The 18,622-nt window shown below is 42.2% G+C and overlaps 1 protein-coding gene across 1 annotated transcript in view; it reads left to right on the forward strand.

Annotated features, from left to right (window-relative positions):
• Window positions 1-407: 407 nt before the first annotated feature.
• LOC121514151 (glutamate receptor ionotropic, NMDA 2D) overlaps window positions 408-18,622 on the forward strand; it is a gene marked incomplete at its 3' end in the record, with an annotated part of 34,731 nt that continues 16,516 nt past the window's right edge. Inside the window, exons 1-5 of the mRNA XM_041794247.1 lie at window positions 408-695; window positions 940-1,146; window positions 4,165-4,431; window positions 8,922-9,250; window positions 10,395-10,509. Coding sequence (XP_041650181.1) covers window positions 408-695; window positions 940-1,146; window positions 4,165-4,431; window positions 8,922-9,250; window positions 10,395-10,509 — 1,206 coding nt within the window. The remainder of the gene's footprint in view (window positions 696-939; window positions 1,147-4,164; window positions 4,432-8,921; window positions 9,251-10,394; window positions 10,510-18,622) is intronic.

Here is an 18,622-nt window from a genome sequence, read left to right on the forward strand (position 1 = left end):
TCTCCGTCTTGCTCTCTTTTTCTGCTCTTGTTTTTTTTCCCACTGCTTTTCCAAACTCGTCCAGTATTTTCTCCAGCCAAAGCTAACTTTTATTTCCTGATGATTGAATTCTGACTTCATTACAGTCTAGCCTGTATGCAATCTCTGATGTGTCTCTTTCTTCTTCTCACACTCAGTCTACAACTTCTTTTGTTGCTGTCTTGATTCCTCCCTCCTCTGTTCCCTTCTCCTTTAATCTTGATTTGATTTGTTGTCCCCTGCACTGAACATTACAGAAAAAAACACCTAACTAAATCTCTTGCTTCTTCTCCTTCCTCACCTCTTCTCTTTACTCTTTGCTGTCTCTCTCTTTCAGGCACCCTCTCTTAGCCCGATATATATCTGCCTCCCCCCCTCGGCAGGTTGCCATGGTCGCCATACCTACTCTCTCTCTCCTATTGATCCTGGCAGAGGGGGCAGGTCTGGTGGATGCCTCCCCCCACCTCCTGCTACGGCCCAGCCCGCGGGAGCGTGATGCGGGGGCCATGATGAACTTCAACATCGCCGTGATCCACGCTGGTGCTACGGTGCAGGCAGAGGCGGCGGTGGCGGGGCCTGGGGGAAGGGTGCTCTACCCCGGCTTTGGTCGGGTGTACGGCTCCCTGGGGGAGAGCGTGGTCACCCAGTGGGGCTCTGCTAACGTCATCTGGCTACAGGTTGGACACCCCGCTCCTTCACCTCCTGCTCACTCCCAACTTACAGAAAGCAAATAGCAATGAGTATCCATTATTCTTACTCATTTCCATTGTTTGAGCTGAATGGGCAGCACTGCTGAATGAAGCTCTGCTCTATAACCACAGCCTGTATTAATGGTTAGACATGTCTTGCATACTACACATACTCGCCACTTAAGGATCTTTTCTTTTCTCCTCTTTCTTCATTCCCTCTCCCATTTTCCAGGTGAATGACAGTAGTCCTAAGACTGTTCTGTCCCAGCTGTGTGAGCTGCTGGCGGCGCGGCCTCTGCAGGGTCTGGTTTATGAAGAGGAAAGGCCCCCTCGCACAGCATGGGGTCCTTTGGCCCCCATGCTGGAGTTTGTCTCTGCGCAAACAGGACTGCCTATTGTGGCTGTAGGAGGGGGAGCGGGGCTGGGGAGGATGCCACAGGTAGGAGTTGGGGGATTTGGGTTCGGGTGGGAGTGTGAAGGATGTGTGTATTTTGAGCATTTGTGTGTGGGGGAGAGAATCTGAAGGATACAGGAATGTAGACTTTGCAGATGTATGATTGTACAGGCCCAAATGTGAGGACAATAATTAAAGGGATATTTCAGTGTTTTTGAGGTCGGGTTGTGAAAGTTACTTGGCAATAGGAGTGGCATTAGTCTCCAGAAGTTACAGCCTGTGTTGCCCCTTTAAGCAGAGCACACTGTGGCAATAGTAATAAAGCTAGGCTATACAGCTCTACAGATGGGTACAGGTTCCCCACATAATTTACTGAGTTTTAGGTCAAAAAGGCCAAAATAATCTTGGCTCAAATGTGTGCGAGACCAAAAATTTTTTAGGTGTTTTTTTTATACCCAGAGAGCCTCTGTGTTTAGCACTATTTTACAACCTTTAGCTTTTGCCTCAGTATATCGCTGATTGGCTGGCTTCAGCAAAGTCCATCCATCAATTTTCTTCCGCTTATCCCGGTGGCAGCAGGCTAGGCAAGTCAACCCAGACATCTCTCTCCCCAGCAATATTTTCCAGCTCTTCCTGGTGGTTTCCATGGCATTTCCAGGCCAGATGAGATATATAATCCCTCCAAAAAGTCCTAGTTGGACAAAGGAGCAGCGGCTCTAGTTCAAGCTCTATCTTGATGTCTGACCTCCTTGCCCTTTTTCTTAGGCTGAGCCAGACGTCTCATTTTGACTGCTTGGACTCACGATCTCATTCTTTCGGTCATTACCCAGGGTTTATGACCAGAGTTGGGTGTTGGAATGAATACTGAATTGAGAGCTCTGCTTTCTGGCTCAGCTCCCTTTTCACCACAATGGTCGGGTATAACTTCTTCAAGACTGCAGACACTGCAGCAATTCGCCTGTCAATCTCACAGTTCATTCTACCCTCACTCGTAAACATGACCTGAGATAGTTAAACTCCTTCACTTGAGGCAAGGACTCACTCCCAAACCGGATGGAGCAATTCACTGTTTTCTGGCAAAGTACCACGGCCTCAGATTTTAAGGTGCTGACCCTCATCCCAACCGCTCCAATGCCTGCTGGAGGTCCCTGGCAGAAGGAAGCCAACAGTACCGCATCATCAGCAAAAAGCAGAGATTAAAATTCTGAGGTCCCTGAATCACAAAACCTCTTCCCCCTAACTGAGCCTCAAGATCCTGTCCATGATAATTCCAAACAGAATCAGAGACGAGGGGCAACCCTAGCAGGCCAACACCACTAGGAATGTGTCCAACTTCAGTGAGTCAACAACAACAACAAACTAAACTAAAAGTAGTTATTATGGCTGTTTTCCACTTCAACGGTTGACACTTTGTTTTATTAATTAAAAAAATTGTGCCAAATGTAGCTTGTCAAATTATCAGCCATTAGAAAAATAAAATGACAGCCACAAATTACTTGGATGACAGACTTACTTCAGCTGTTCTGGTCAGGTCATTTTTTCCAGTTTGCATTCAGTAAGTCAGGGAACTCTGGATGGGTAGTGATGCAGGCTGCAGGCATATGAGCCGTTTACCTCTTATCAGAAATGTCCAGGAGAAGTGATGTGACTTAGTCCCACTCGTGATAGCAGTTGCTCTCCAGCGTTTGTGGGCATGGGCTCACAGTGTACATACCAATAACTTGGGATCTCTCATGCTAACTGCTAAAGTTTCTTTCTTCCTGCTGAGTCTCTGTCTACACAGGTTGTTCTTCTGTGTGCTCTGGATCATAAAAGCATCCCCTCAAATCCACTGTAAACAGCATGTTATCATCACTCTGGTTGACATCGCTGATTTTTAGTTTAGTTTTAGCTTAGTTTGTTGTTGTTGTCTGTTGAAGGCTGCTGCTGATCAGGGGCTATGCTGAGGCGGAAGAAAACCTAGCCAAAGGTTTCATTGAAAATGGTGCCAAACACAGAGGCTGTCTGGGTGGAAAATAAAACACTTAAAAATATTTTGATAGAGCGCACATTTGAGACATTATTTTCAGCCCGTTATTACCTGAAATTTGCTAAATTACACAGAGAAACCGTACCCATCTGTAGTGCTGTATGGCCTCCACGCTGTTGACCCCAGTGTGCTCTGCTTAAAGGGGCAATGCACTCTGATTCTCCAGAGGCTAATGCCACTGCTATTGCTAAGCACCTTATACAACCGAACTTCAAAAATACTGCAATATCCTTTTAAAGATATTTGGTGTGAATAAGCAGTGTGCACTACAAGCAAAGTACACAGGGCAGGTTGCTTACATTGTCATAACACCTTACAGCATCACAGTGTCATGCATCCTCTCGTGAAGAAAAGGTTTGAGGAAGTGCCGGTGGGACGGAGGGGAAGTTGAAGGTCAGGGACGCCGATCTGCTGAAACTCTGCAGTGTTTGATCTGTAAATGGCACCAACTGGGGCTGTCGCTCTGCCTCTGATGTTACTGGGAGGGGGGCAATGAGCAGACATGAGTGTGTGTATGGGTGAATAAGGATGAGGGTGTGTGTGTGTTGTGTTTCATGTTTGTGTATGCACCAGAGAAACAAGTGTTACGTGCTTTTCACCACCAAACAGGAAAAAAACAGAAACAAAAAGCAAAGCATGTGGTGCTTACAAATAACTGTTTTCACCATTTACTCTTGAGGAATTAAATTGTAGCACTTTGATTAGCTTCCTTTGAAGATGTACCCTCGCTATCCTCATCCCCTCCCAAACCCTGAACAGACTTTTTAGAAACACTCCCTTCTGGACGTCATAGGAGAATTTGTGCAACAATCCTAGTAGTTTTAGCCCTGCAGCTGCACAAGTGCTACTTCTCCATAAAAACTTCAGGCCCCATGATGCCTCTTTGTTGTGCATAAAGATGCAGCAGTCTCGGCAGTAATGCAGTTTGTCATTTACTTACAGTATTGTAGCTTCATTTAGGACACAAAGCAGTAACAGAAGATGAAATTTACTGAGATTAAACGCCACATTTGCCGCTTTTTCTCCCCAATCAGGAATCAGGTTCCATCTTTCTCCAGTTCAGCTCCTCTACTGCCCTCCAATTAGAGGTCATCTTTGAGGTGCTGGAAGAGTACGACTGGACGGCCTTTTCCGTGGTGTCCACGCGTCACCATGGCTACCAGGACTTCCTGTCTGTGGTGGAGGGCCTGACGGATGGCTCGTTCATCGGCTGGGAGAAGAAGAGTGTGGTGATCCTGAACGTGACTGACGACCCTGGGGGGGCACGCACGCGCAGGCTGCTGAAGGAGAACGAGGCGCAGGTGAGAAAGGGGGGAGGGAGGGGGGAGAGGGGGGAGGAAAGGGGAGGAAGTGCTGCAAGTATAATTGGGGGCCCCCTTGACAAACAGGTGGCTTCCCAGCTTTTTCCTTCCTTCTTCGTCTCTCCCTCTGTCTCTCCGCATCTCTCTCCCCTCTCTCCTCTATCCCTCTGTTCTTCTCTTCCCCTCCCATCTGCCAAGGCATAAAGAGTTCAACGGTACAACAAAAACCACAAGTCAACCTGATGTGCTCGCTGATTTAATGTGCAGCATTGCATAAGAGTTATGTGCAGCCTGCTGTAGAATTCAACCACTTATACAGTGGTTCTGCAAATCTGTGGAAATAGACAAATCCCAACCTGTTTCCAAATTTTACCTAATGTTGCATCACTGCTGTAAAACTAGCTGCGTCACACACAGACACAGAGCCTATTCATATTGATCCCTATTTGATTTAGAAACACAGATTTTTTGGCTAAAGCCACACCATATGATTGAATTTAACAGGATGTGCAAATTAATGTTTGTTTAGAATACTCACAAGTCTCTGGGCTCCTCCCCCATCACAGGTCCACTCTTTTAACCTTGTTTTTTAAGATATTTACCCTCTGTGAAATATTCATAGCTGAATCATTCCAACAAATGGCGAGGTTTAAAATGTTTTGTCTTATATTCATATTTACCTGAATTTGGCCCATGTGATAAACTCTGAGATCTTCACTCGCCTCTTATATCAAAGGTCTGTAGGTCTGAAAATGTTGAGCTCCTGTATAATGTTTGGAAAGATCTGGCAGTCTCACTCTCAGGATGAAGACTCTGCTTTAGACATGTCTTTCAGATGCAATCTAGCTGCGTGTTGCCATTCTCAAAACTACCTTCACTACGTGAAACAAAAACAAAGACTTCAAAGCTTGCAACCTTCCAGTGAAAAAAGCACATTCTGAAAAATACATGGATGGTGCACAAGGCAAGCCTCTAGGGTTCTTTTTGGGATTTTAGAGATTTTACTATGTTAATTTCAAGGCTTCCTTTCTAATGTCCAGAGGTTTAAAAAAACAGTTAACCCTGGTTCTAATTTGCTTGTTTTACCCTTGTGTAGGATTATAATGCTACAGTGTGGAGATATTAAGTCTGGCTATGTGAGGCAAGGAATGAACGGACCACAGAAACAATCTGGAGATTTTTTTCTTTTTTAAAGATTTATTTCTTGGGCTTTTTTGCTTTACTTGTGAGATTGTACAGTAGACAGATTCGGAACATAGGGATGGGGATCAACATGCGCTGAAAAAGCCACAGGCCGGACTGAACCCTAACCGCTCAGGGCACAACCTAACCTAGGCCACCTCGAGAGATTTCTGACCTGCGTGTCTCAAACTCAGTTATATTTTGGTCAAAATGTATTTTAACTTCTGTAATTTTCCAAAATTTATGATAGACTCTGTACTTCTTTGATTTTTTATATGACAAAAAAAAAACTGCACATCTATTTATTACCAACCAGAATGACTTGTGATTTTTAGCTTGTACTTCTGGTGTCTTCATTCCTACATACTGTATGCCTGAACCCTCTCCTGCCTCTCTGGCTAGCTGAACCTTCCCTTCCTTTCCTAACTTACACTTTTATTCTCACATCCCTTATTTTTTTTTACCCTCCTGACACTTTCTTTATCTTGTTTTTTAACCCAGTCGTCCTCCCTTTAACCTCCACTTTGACCCCATGATCCCCCTGCTCATTTTTCACTCATCTCTGTGTTCTTCCTCTGACTTTTCTCCCTCTTCCTCCTCCCCTCCTGCGTTTCTTTGCCTGGAGACAAGCTCACTCCCCTCTGCTGCTTTCCTGTTAACCTCCATCTCTGTTTGGCTATCTTTCATTCCTTCGCTCCATTCGTCCATGCCTCTTGCTGCATGTCTTTCTGGACACAGACTCTGCTCTCTTCTGGTTCCGTTTAGTTTAGGTCTCAATGTCATTGCTAATGTCCCAGCATGGCCACTGCAGCTCTGTGTGCGCGTGTGACTGTGTGTATTTGTATCTATAAGTGTGCGCATGTGTATTGGACTCCTTGGACTCTACTCTGCTAGTGTCACTGTTAATACAACCTACTGCCTGCTGCAGGCTGCCTATTCTCAGTGCTTGCTTTCTAACCTTCTTGCTTTTCACAATCCCCTTTCTTTAGCATTTCTCTCCTGCAGGGCTAGTAAATGCTTTTGATTGCTTAGTGATTCAGTGTATGTTTGCATTACATGCTTTCTCTCCCCTTCTCTCCCTCTCTGCCACATATGGTAATGTCCTCTGCTTTGTAGACGGCCTAATGCGGGTCTCTGGGTCAATTTCTACTCAAATCTCTCACTGCCTATCTTTTGTTCCATTCCTCTTCCAGCTTCTGCAGTGTCAGTATTTCTCCTTCTGCTCTCTCTCTCTCTCTGTTGTATGTTCCTCTCTTTCTCCATTTCCCGTCTCTAGATATTGTGCGTCTGTTTATAACTCTGATTCTCTCCTTCCCTCCTTAATTCAGTCTCCCTCTCTGTCCGTCACCCTCGTCCTCCCTCCTTCCCCCATTCCTCCTCCTCCCTCTGTCACTCTCATTCCCCGGCTAATTCATTGGAGGTTTATTGGCATACAGGCAGGATTGTTTTGCCAAGCCATTACAGTTCAAAATTCAATGAAGGCGCAATTCTCAAAATGCGCTTCAGTCTGTTTTTCTGTCTCCCCACTCCTCCTCTTCTATGAAAGGCTCATCTTCCTCTTCTTGTCCTTGATTCCCCTTTTTCGATGATGCTATTTTTCATATATTTCTTTTAATCGTAATGTTTTCACTCTCTTGCTTCTTGGGTATTTGTCAGCATTTGTCCCCCCACCCCCCACCCCCCCACCCCTCTAACCTAACATGCCAGATAAACTGTTTCATATATCCATTGCAGGGGATATATTTTATATTCTCCCATATAAAGTGTTTGGGAGGGCAGGACTTATCAAAAAATTCTCTGAGGGTGATTGGACGAACATTCTGTCTGTTAAATTCATTATAAACCAATAAGAACGACAAGCAGTTTTGCCAACTAAGAGAATTTGTAGCTATTTAGACCCCTCTATTCACAAAGCAACAAATCTGGTAGGTGTGCACAGCTCTGGTTAGTAATGTAAGCTCGGCAGGCAGGTTCTGTCATAGTTTCCGAAGTATCTCGGGAGAACAGCAAAAACCTCTTCTTCAGTATGGTTCTGTTCTTATTTCAATAAAGAAATGTGGTCCATTTCTGATCAAAGTGTCGTTATTATATAGCTTAATCCGAGAAAATCGCTGCACCGACAGCAGCCATTTCTGCCGGCTTCCATTACAATTAAACTTTGTCATTACCTACCGCCTCATTCCCCTCGAATGATGTGGATTGGTCCGGTCTGTTCGCATACCTGGCACGATCGTCTCAATTTGGCGCTTTGCAAGATAGATCTGCCTGATGACATACATGGAATCTGGCCAATCCATCTGTTTTGCAATGTTACTCACCCCACGCCCCCACCCCGTCTGCACAGCTCAGCTCCACTTTCTTATCGTCATCCCTTCCAACTCACTCTTTCCCCTCTTCCCTTTTAAAACCCTTTGGTCAAGTTCTACTCTCCTCTTCAGCTCTACTTACCTCAGGACTTGCAGCAGAAAGCTCATGCACTGTCACTGCTCTCTCTTCCTGCTGTTTTTCTCTCTTTAATGTTTTCGCTCTCTCCCTCCAGCCTTACTCCATCATCCCACCCCTCTTTTTCAAAATATCTTTTATCTCCCCAACCTTGATTTTACCAAAATATGTCATCCTTTGCTTTTCTCTTCTTCCTCTTTTATAGTCTTTCTTCTGTTTTCCTCCTTTAATTACATCTCTACATTGACTCACTGAAACCCCTTCCATCCCTAGTTTTCTCCAGGTCCTTTCTCCACCCTGATTTAATAACATATGTCAGAGTTTAACCTCTTCCCCCCATGTTTTCCCCGAGGTGTGTTTGGACTTTAACCCCCTCCTCCCTTGCTTCCCTCTGTATTTTCCTGCTCTGCTGTTAATAGTTGTTTCCTTTCTCCCTTCTTGTTTTAATCCCGTATTCATTATTCATCATATTCCATCATAACTGGAACTTGTAACTTGCCCAAGCTCATTAAGCAGTGACCCCTATTGGCTGCTTAAACCCCTGGTTAGCATACAATACATTCAGCCATGCAGTCTCCCCATTTCTGGTGCTTCTCTTTCATTGCCCCGCTCCTATGAACCTTATCACATCAGCTTACAGCTCTTACCTCCTTGTTTCCTCTTGATATGGCCTTTTCCATCCAACCCTCCCCCCTCCCTGTTCAGGTACGCTTCTGCTCCAGCTCTATCTGTCTCCCCTTACTTCTCCCACCCTCTGTCTCTCTCCTCCACGTCTCCCCTTTCCCCTCCTTATCTCACTAGAGTGTATGTGTGTGTGTGTCTCCCCTCGTCCCTGTTCCCTCCCTGCCTTCCTACTGTACCTCCAGGTACGTTTGCTGTACTGCTCCCAGGAGGAGGCCGAGCTGGTTTTCCGTGCCGCCTGGGCTGCAGGTCAGGCTGGAGCCTCAAACATGTGGTTTGCCGTGGGGCCGGCTCTCTCAGGTTTGGGCATGGAGAACCTGCCTCGGGCTATTTTTGCCGTGCGGCCCCAGGGATGGAGGGACGAACCTCGCCGGAGGATTGCTCGGGGAGTGTCGGTGCTGACTCATGGGGCAGTTGCGATGCGGAAGGATTATGGAACCACGGGAGGGCCAAACTTTGTCACCAACTGCATGACAGACGCCAATCAGACCCAGAGACTGCGAGGCAGGATGAGGTGAGAGGAAGACAGGAGGAATGAGACAAGCTCTGTAGGGAAGTAGAAATGTTAGGTTGTAGGGTTGAGCCAAGGAAGTTGTCAGGATCCAAACTGATCCTACACAAAAAAGAGAAAAGGAAAATAACACAGAGACAGGTTTAGATGTATTCTATTAAATGAGCTGATTCTGTGCCAGACTGAGCTGCAAGATATATAGGTGGAGTTGGGTGATAAAGTGTCAGGGAGCAGGCACAGGGGGGATATCTGAATTTGGGACTGGCTATCATCCATGCAAAATAGATGTTGTTGGTGCGTGTAGTTGTGAGTTGGCAAAATTACCCCAGCATCTGTAGCAAGCGGACCATGTCTCATGTATATTAATGAGCCGGCTTTAATATATTCCTTGTAGGCTGTGCAAACAGGCAGCAGCACACTCAAACAGGTAGCACAAGTGGTTTCTGGTTATTATCTTGTTCATTTTTTACACCAGCCTTTCTTGATGCACGTACATGCTTAACACAGTAATAAAGTGAGACACCTCTAAGATTGGTGAGAATGAAAATAAGCTTACTTGTAGTTCATTTGCAGTAATTTTTGCAACATGAGGACAGCACAGACAGTACAAGTTAAAGGCAGATGAATAATATAAACTCAATTCTTTGCTGATAAAATATCTCAAAGAACAGAGCAGGAGAAGTTTTCATTTCCATTTTTTGCACTGCTACCTGCTGTTCACTGTCTGTAACTACACACTGATGTTCTATATAAGGGTTTCTGTCATGTAAAAAAAAAAGCTTTCAGGTTTTGTTTTAAAGCCTACAAGATGACATGAGGAGACAATTAAAGGGTCTCTCATGTGTGATTTCAGACAAACTATAGAGCTTGCAGCCAATTCAGAGAGCGACAGTTGTTTGACTTCAAAAAGGCCTGACGTTCCTGTGTGTCTGATCATTTGTTTGTAGCTGGGATTAATAGACAAGGCCTCACCATCACCATAAAGGTGCTGTGATTGTATTTCAAGTTGAAAAAACAGCAAAGCGGGTTTACTGTTCAATCAAAAACAACAGTATGACTTGAATTTTTTCCTCATCTTCATGCTTAATGACTGCAATAATATGTTTTACATTTACTATTTGCCCTCTTGCATTTTTTTGCCATGCAGGTATTTCAGCAACATCACGCTTGGTGGTCGAGACTACTCCTTTAATGCTGATGGATATCTTTCCAACCCCTACCTGGATGTTATTTCCTGGACACATGGAAGTGGATGGGAAGATGTGAGGATATGGCAATGTTTTTTTTTATTTCTAATCATGCAATTTTAGTCTGCTTTCTAGGAATAATTTAGGTTGAATCACATTGAACTACTGCTTGTGTTCCTTTGGTTCCTTCATATACTGTTTGAATCTTGGCGTTCATGGGAAATTTTGTCCTCTGTGAACAACTGCAAGGACAAAAGTGCCTGAAGCACTTGAACCCAGAGCAGGTTTTATGCTGATTAGAGCAACATTCTTGGGTCTTAACCTCTCCTTGCGAGCTGGAGAAGCATATCTGTGCTGCCCTGGGATCTGAAATAAGAATATAAACCTGACTGTGAGTAGAGTAGGCTCCATGGCTTCATTTTCATGTAAAGTTCACTGTGGCTGTTGGTGCCTGAGGCAGAGAAAAAAGCTGGCTGTTGACCATTTGACCGTGCTTTGTCTCTGTACTGATCAGCTTCTGCCGTTTCTCTGCATTTTTTTTTTTTTTTACTGCTTTAAGCACACTCACACTTCACTACAGATGCACACACACCAATGCTCATAATGATTTCCAGATTCCACAATTAAAGATTTACTTTTATCAATATCATTGTGAAACAAATATCTACGTGAATGGAGGGACTGCTTGTCTGGCCAAAGTATTAGTAAAGTATTATAAAGGCTTGACCACATGCTGTGAGCAATAAGTCAATTTAAAAAAAATCATTTAAATTTTTAAAGCTTACAGATTCACATTTTCACATTTTTTACAGTAAGTATACTAGGGGTGTTACAGTATTTGTGACGGTTCGGTGTATGTTGTCCCACGACAAATACGCCTGAATTATTTACAAAGTCTATGGTCTGAATGGAGAAAAATCACAATCACAGATGACAGCATTACTTGCCAATGTGGATGGCAGTAATGCTGGTAACTTAGTAAAAGAGAGGAAGAAGCAGACATAACAAAACACAGGAGCAGCAAGACCCACTGGCTTCTTCTTCCTCCTTCCTTATTATTGTTTTCAAAAGCTTCTGGATGTAAAAGTAGAGCAGAAACTGTAAACAGGCATGCAGGGGAAATTCATAATGAAAGCGTAGCTCGAAGTATCACTTAAATGGATGTTTTGACTTTCCATTGATCTGGTTGGATTATTAATCAACCAGTCGATGTAACAATATACATCGATGAATCATTACACCTCTAGTACACATGTGAACCAAGCGGAAATCTCCGATCCTGAAAAATGAAGCCAATGCGGAAGTGCAAAAAATTGCAATACAGCAAGTGTCCAGTTAAGGTTGGCTGCAGCACTGAACTGCCCTGTAGTACATCTATGAGTTTACGTGCTGCCTGTAGGACTGGTTGATTTCAGTCTGTGTCTGCAGCTTGCAGAGGATTTTATAAACTCCACCAGTTGACCCAAAAGTTATATACAGGCTTCACAATTTAATCACACCATCAAGTCCTGATTATAGCTTGTTTTAGAAAGGCTTCAGCATCCCAAAGCGTTTAAGAATAAATATTGATAATAAACAGATACCAATCAAATAGAAACATGTTATTGTCAAAGTGACTGAGGCAGAGAGCAAACAAGTCTGAGTTCATGGTCATATAGTCAGGATTCAACAGGTCATGGGAGCAGCTTTACTCCTTTAAATGTGCTCTCCAGGTCCAGAGACGGTGTTAAAAGGTCTTTTTTTTTTTAGTGGATCAACCCACACTCTCACACACAAAAAAAATATAGTTGAAAATATTAAAAGTGAAAGCCCTTTGAAAAATAGGTCCTATTCCTGTGATGCTAGTGAACAGCTTGTCAGCTTATCATGTGCGATAACAGCTATTTTAAATAAACAAGTTGTAGTTCATTTTAAAGACCAGTCTTCTTTTCTCATTTGTCTACTACCAATACTCTTGAATGAGGCAAAAGTAATTAATTTAAAAAATAAAGAGGATAAAACATTTCTTATTAGAGTACTCGACTAACTGATAGAGGAATCGATAGAATACTCGACTACAAAAAGAATTAATTACTGCAGCCCCAGTTTGGAGTAGGGTTTTAACGATTCCGATACCAGTATCAGAAATATGTCGAATACTGCTTAAAATGCAGGTATTGGTATCAGTGAGTACACAAGTGTATGCACCGATCCATGCTGCCTGAATAGAGAATAATGGAGGGAGATAGAGAGAGTCTGTGATCCAGCTGTATTATTATCTAAATATTTAGGAGTATAACTCAATAATCAGCTTTAAAACAACTTTAGGGTCCCAGAGATGCTGTATATTATGATTCTATTTATTTGTTCAGCCATGTTCTGAGTCAAATATAGCTCTACAATAATTTGCTAGTCTGCACAGTCAGTCCAGAAAGTTCACACTGGTATTGGATCAGTATTCATATCATATATATGTATATAGATATAGATATGCATATCTTCTAGTATGCTGTATGACTGTTTTTGTGTATGTCTGAACCTCTGTTCACTGCTTCTGTCTCGGCCAGGACACTCTTGAAAAAGAGATTTTTAATCTCAGTGAGGTTTTCTCCTGGTTACATAAAGGTTAAATGAAATAAATAAAAAAAAAATCAGTATCAGCCAGTACCCAACACCTTTGTATCGGGATCGGTATTGGAAAGGAAAAAGTGGTATCTGAACATCCCTAGTCTGGAGCATATTTTAAGTAATTGCCTGTGGATTTAACCAATACTAGTTTTACTGGAGAAGCAAATGAGATGGAGGATGGAGAAAAATAATTCTTTCCGTTTAATATGCACATATTGTTGCATGATCATTGAACTCAGACTTCAAATATGTGAATTTATCCTTGAATCAATAATGAACATAATCAATAGCTGCAGTCCTGCAGTCATGTACATTCCAACTCATAATTTTATTACTAGTCTTTCTACAGCAGAGCGCAATGTTCTCAATTTGCTCTCTTGATCTGTACTTGTTAAATTGCAGCCTGTTTTTAAGGATGTTAGCTGTAAAATGAAATGCAGATTTAAACAGTGCTGCAGATCTCTGGGTGTGATTACCATCTGGTTTTAGACCAGTGTTTTGTGTGTTGGAATGTCTTGTCTACATAACCATATGCACAGTCGAGCAGGCACCAGCACCACTGGAATATCATGCATATTCCATAAAGCCGTGGTTTGTTCACAAATCCTTAATATGAAGCCTTGTCACCTGTTGGAGATGTCTTCCCTTTAATACGCTGGGATTTCACCCTTGTCAGGGTCAGAGGAGAGAGTGATGCTCATTTTCTCAACCCCACCTCAACACCTCACTGCACATGCTTGGAGACACTCTGTCACAACATCCACACCGCGACTACACATAATGACAAACAAATACAGATACCAATGCACCCCCACGCAAGATCACAGACAGCATACACACAAATGCACACATTTGTGGTTCTCAACCTCCTGCTGGTTTTAACAGCCCACCAGTGTCCAGTCTCAGCGTGTTGTAACATGCTGACTCTTGCCATATCCCTCAAATCCCTTTCAATTAGAAGCTCCTGTGTTGGTCCTTCGACACTGTGCAAACCCAGGGTACAAACCCACCCACATACACACAAATACAAACACTTAAAACATACACACAGACATCCACATGTGTGTGTGCACACAAATTAGGGCACTTACTTTATTCCTACACATATGCGTGCACCCTTCTTGCATAAACCCTATTGCATACACACACCCAGAATGAGGATAAGACGCCTGTATCTGCCTATTATGCACATCCACGCTGTTGGCTCTCCCTGAATATTTAATGTTCTCTTTACAATGACTGCACCATTACCTAGAGCCCGGGAGCACCCAGCTTAGCTTACTGAAACACTACAGACTAGTGCTGAAGGTTGTCCAGCATTAGCATGGCTTGTTTAGGCTACAGCCACAACACAGGGGTAGATATATCCTTATATTACAAGAAATTGATGATTGAACACTTATTAATGTTGCCCCCAGCTGCCAAAGAATAACATTCAGTTTAAAGTTGTTACAACTGAAACGTTTGCTTTAAAGCAGAATACTCTCCCTGCCTGAAAAAGTCCTGAGCTGTGGTTTCTGTCTTTTCTTTTTTGAATTTTTGTGTGTCTGAGTTTTTTTTCTATTTGTGCAATAGTTAGTAGTGTGTTCTTCTGTTAGTGCTATCTGTTTTCTGTCTGTGTTTCCTGGGTGTACTGTGATTGAATGTCAGCTGCAAAACTGCGGTCGAAGTGCAGTTGAAATACTGTCATTGTTGCCACCTCTTTCTCTTCCCTCTGCCAGCGCTTGCGCTACACAGACAGGCAGACTGCAGGAAAACTGCCAACTCTATTTTACTTTACTGACCTGCTTAAGCTGCACTTAGATTTATAGCTTTTTTTCTCTGTTTTGACTGTATACCTTGATACATCTGTGCATGTTTCCAGGAGTTTATAGTCTGTAGGCAGACTTTCTGTTATGTCTATTGCCTCAGAAATACTTGTCAGTATACCCACACATTACTTTCATCGGATGATCATACCAAGATGTGTCAAGTTTTGCTGCTTGAAGAAAGCCGACAAAAAAATAAGACTCAGCATTGAATCTCTTTTAGTGTGGTTATGCCTTTTGCTGCTTTCACAATGCCTGAAAAACACCAGGCATGAGCACCCAACACATGCAGAGTGTATGTAAACAATTCAAAAAGGATGTGGAAACAATGATACAGCCAAAGGGATGCTTGACAGACATTTTTAGGTTAACAGTGGACAGTGAACAATGTTGTCTCAGGGCTCATTCCAAAACAGATTTTATAAATCATACAGAAAGAAAATCTGAAGCCATGGGTATACTCTCTGCTCATAGGCCTGTTTAATCATTAAAAAACTTCATCAGGAATCTTCTTCAATCAAACCATGTTAAATCACCATTCTGGATCCATAGAGACCTGGTAGAACTGACTCTATCTCCACATCTCCCTCAGTAAAGCCGTTTGTTTGTTCAAGCATGAACCTGTCATCCCACTTAAAGCCGTTTTATGCAAATTATTATTATTATTGTTTTAAATGGGTGATTTGACTCTGGGGTAAATAACACGCAGAAATATATCTGGATAACTGCTTTACTCCCATCAGTCAGTGTAGCCTTTGCCCATGCACAGAGATGTCAGGTAATTGCTTCCAGCCCACATAACAATGAATATTCAGAATCTGGTGTTCAAATAAGACAGAGTGGGCACAGTTACCTTTATAAAACCTGTACATATTAATGCAATGCGTGACCACATCTCTGCAGTAAATGCAACCTTTGTGACAATTTTTATAGGCTATTCTGCTTTTATTGAGACTATTAGGGAGATGTCATTCACCTTTGGAGTCACTTTCAGTGACCCAGAATTGCTTGATTTTTGCCTTACTGAGAGAGACATTAAAAGACGGAGCATAAAAATGAAGATTTTTGCAGGACATTTGTAAATTATGTTATGAAAGTGTTGCTATAAATGCAGATCTGCTTGTATGAAAGGTATATCTTTAAGGCTATGGCATTGTTACCATTACAAAATCAAATAGGATCTTAAATTCAGTTAAACGGACGGTTGTTTTTTTGAGTTGAACTCACAATAGTAACAGTAAAACACTGTTTTGATTTTATCGCTGATTTCATTGTCTTATATTGTCACTTTATAAAAATAGATGCACACAGTGTTTAACTGTGCATACTCAGGGGTGAAGTATTAAATTATCCATAGGCAATACCAATATCTAAATCATAGTATAATACCCTCAGCTAATTATTTTCCTATACTTTTGCTGCTTTTACCATTGCATGACTTACACCATCTGTATCTGTGCCTTAGGCCTATATTTATTCAAAACACATCACTTGCAGCTCATTCACTATTATTGTCCATGCTACAGTAGCTCTCACATAAATGTGCAATCAGTGTCAATACTGAGAGTAGTCATGATTAATTTCAGCAACATCTTTGCTCTGTACTCCAGCACAAACAACTGAACTAATAATGGGAAGGTTACCCTGATATTTTGGATTGATTTATCATAAAAATCTGCACAAGCCAGATTTTTGGTTGTTAAAGCTGTAGTAAGCAATTTATTTTTAGTATCGTATGCCAACAAAAACAACACAACCCGTCAGGGTCTTGTTATTGAAGCCATCTAACAGAATAACACACTTCTGCAACGCCTCCTCGCGCTGCACTCTCTCTTGAGGAAAACCAGCAAGGGATGATGCTTCAGCCAATGAGGGGGCTAGTACTCACTGCCAATCAAGTCTCAGGTCAGCGTTCCTATTGGCCGCTGTAGTAGGTGCACTTCTGCCTCTCAGCTCAGTGAGAAGTTGATACAATTGCACAGTTACCGGTGGTGTTCGGCCCTATGTAGAATTTATTTATGCTGAGCCGAAGTGTCTTCTTACCTGTGATTGGCCATTGATTTAAGTGGAAAAGTGGAGCAAAATCACTCCACGAGAGCTTTGCCACCGTCAGTATTCGATTCAATGGACATGCACATTTGCAAGGAGGTATGTGAGAAGAGCGGTGGAGCTACGGAGCTCAAACACGAAGAACAAGGAGGGAGGGGGAGTAGAGTTGATTCTACGTGGCTCTCATCGAATGTTACTCAAGCTTTAAGTGTATGTGTACTAGAAATACAAAGATCATTTTGTGCACAGTTATGCTCAGGAATGTTTAACCGTAGAGATCTGTGCTAGTGCTGTCAAGATGAGTCACATTAATTGTGATTACAATCCACAATTAGTGCACTATTTTTTTAATCTTTCAATCATCAGTCACGCTGTAATGTTTCAGCACACTTTGGTTAAGCCACTGAAGCATCTCCTTTCGGCTCCTGAATGTCTCATTTCACTTTCAAAAATCACAGACAGCTCAGTGGACAAGTCAGAACATTTACCTTTTTACTCTCCCATTTTCTTTACAATCCATAACAATTTCTTTCTTCTGTGGTTGAGTTTATTAATAACCTTCAAATCTATACAATTAGGTCTGTATCCAAACAGGAAGTCAATTACCCTTAGTTTAAAGACCCTGTAAAGTGAAAATAAATCTGCATTTAGGTTTGTTGTATGAGAGGTCACGGTGTTATGAAACACCAGGTAAAATAAAACAAACATCTAGGTGTATAAAATCAAGCTTCAAAGTCATGAAAAATGAGGCAGTAAATTCTGCTCTAGGATGGTGTGGGCGTTTCTGTTGAATAAGTTGAAGCTTTGCCCACTCAGGATAAATATGATCTTCTGAAATTAAAAAATGCTACAATCTGAATGGAGAAAAGCACTCAAGCTATTAACCTGCCCCTTGTTGCCCCTATTGACCTTGTGATCAGAGTGCAGCTGCCTGGCTCTGGTCCAGAGCAAAACAAAGTCCGCTTTCTGGCTCAAATCTTGGTTATATGATACTTTAAATGATTCATAGGCCACTGTGGCTGATAGATCTGGCAAATTTACCTCACAATGAACAAAAAAACAGCATTTTAACTAACTTAACTTTCAATAAAGGCAGTGACATCAGCTAACAACAGACTATACTAAGATGAAACTACTCTTTGACTTTATATTGTAGTGTTAGAGGGGCTGGGTCATTCTCCACTGTGGGCTGGTGACATCACCAGCCCACATATTTGCCCCACCCAAATAAAACCCAGCCAGGAAAGAGGTGAAAAACTCTCTAATGGTCTAAAACTAAAATTCAGTCACATGTAGATCTCAGTGTTTTCATATGTTTACATCTACTATATTCAACATATCTAGTGTGTTAAGACACAAATTTTGGATTTCACTTTACAAGGTCTTTAAGACAACAGAAAAATGATAACACAATAAAAATTTAAATGAAAAATAGTGCAATTTTCAAGAGCAATGAAAAGGGCGGGATTAATAGTGGTGAACTACAGAAATCCTGTATTTAATTGCAATTAAAATGTTCCAGCTTAGTCTTCAGCCCTAATGTTTTTTGTAACAATGCTGTGGTATTTCTGGTGTTTTATAAACCCATCAGGGTTTGGGTTTTTTGTGCATGATATGTAAATAAAGTACAACCAAACAATCAATTATTCCAATCATAACTTTTACTTCTAAGAAAAATCCATCCATTCATCTATTTTCTTCCACTTATCCGGGGTCGGGTCGTG

This window comes from Cheilinus undulatus, linkage group 8 (assembly GCF_018320785.1).
Source record: "Cheilinus undulatus linkage group 8, ASM1832078v1, whole genome shotgun sequence".
In the NCBI taxonomy this organism is placed as follows: domain Eukaryota; kingdom Metazoa; phylum Chordata; class Actinopteri; order Labriformes; family Labridae; genus Cheilinus; species Cheilinus undulatus.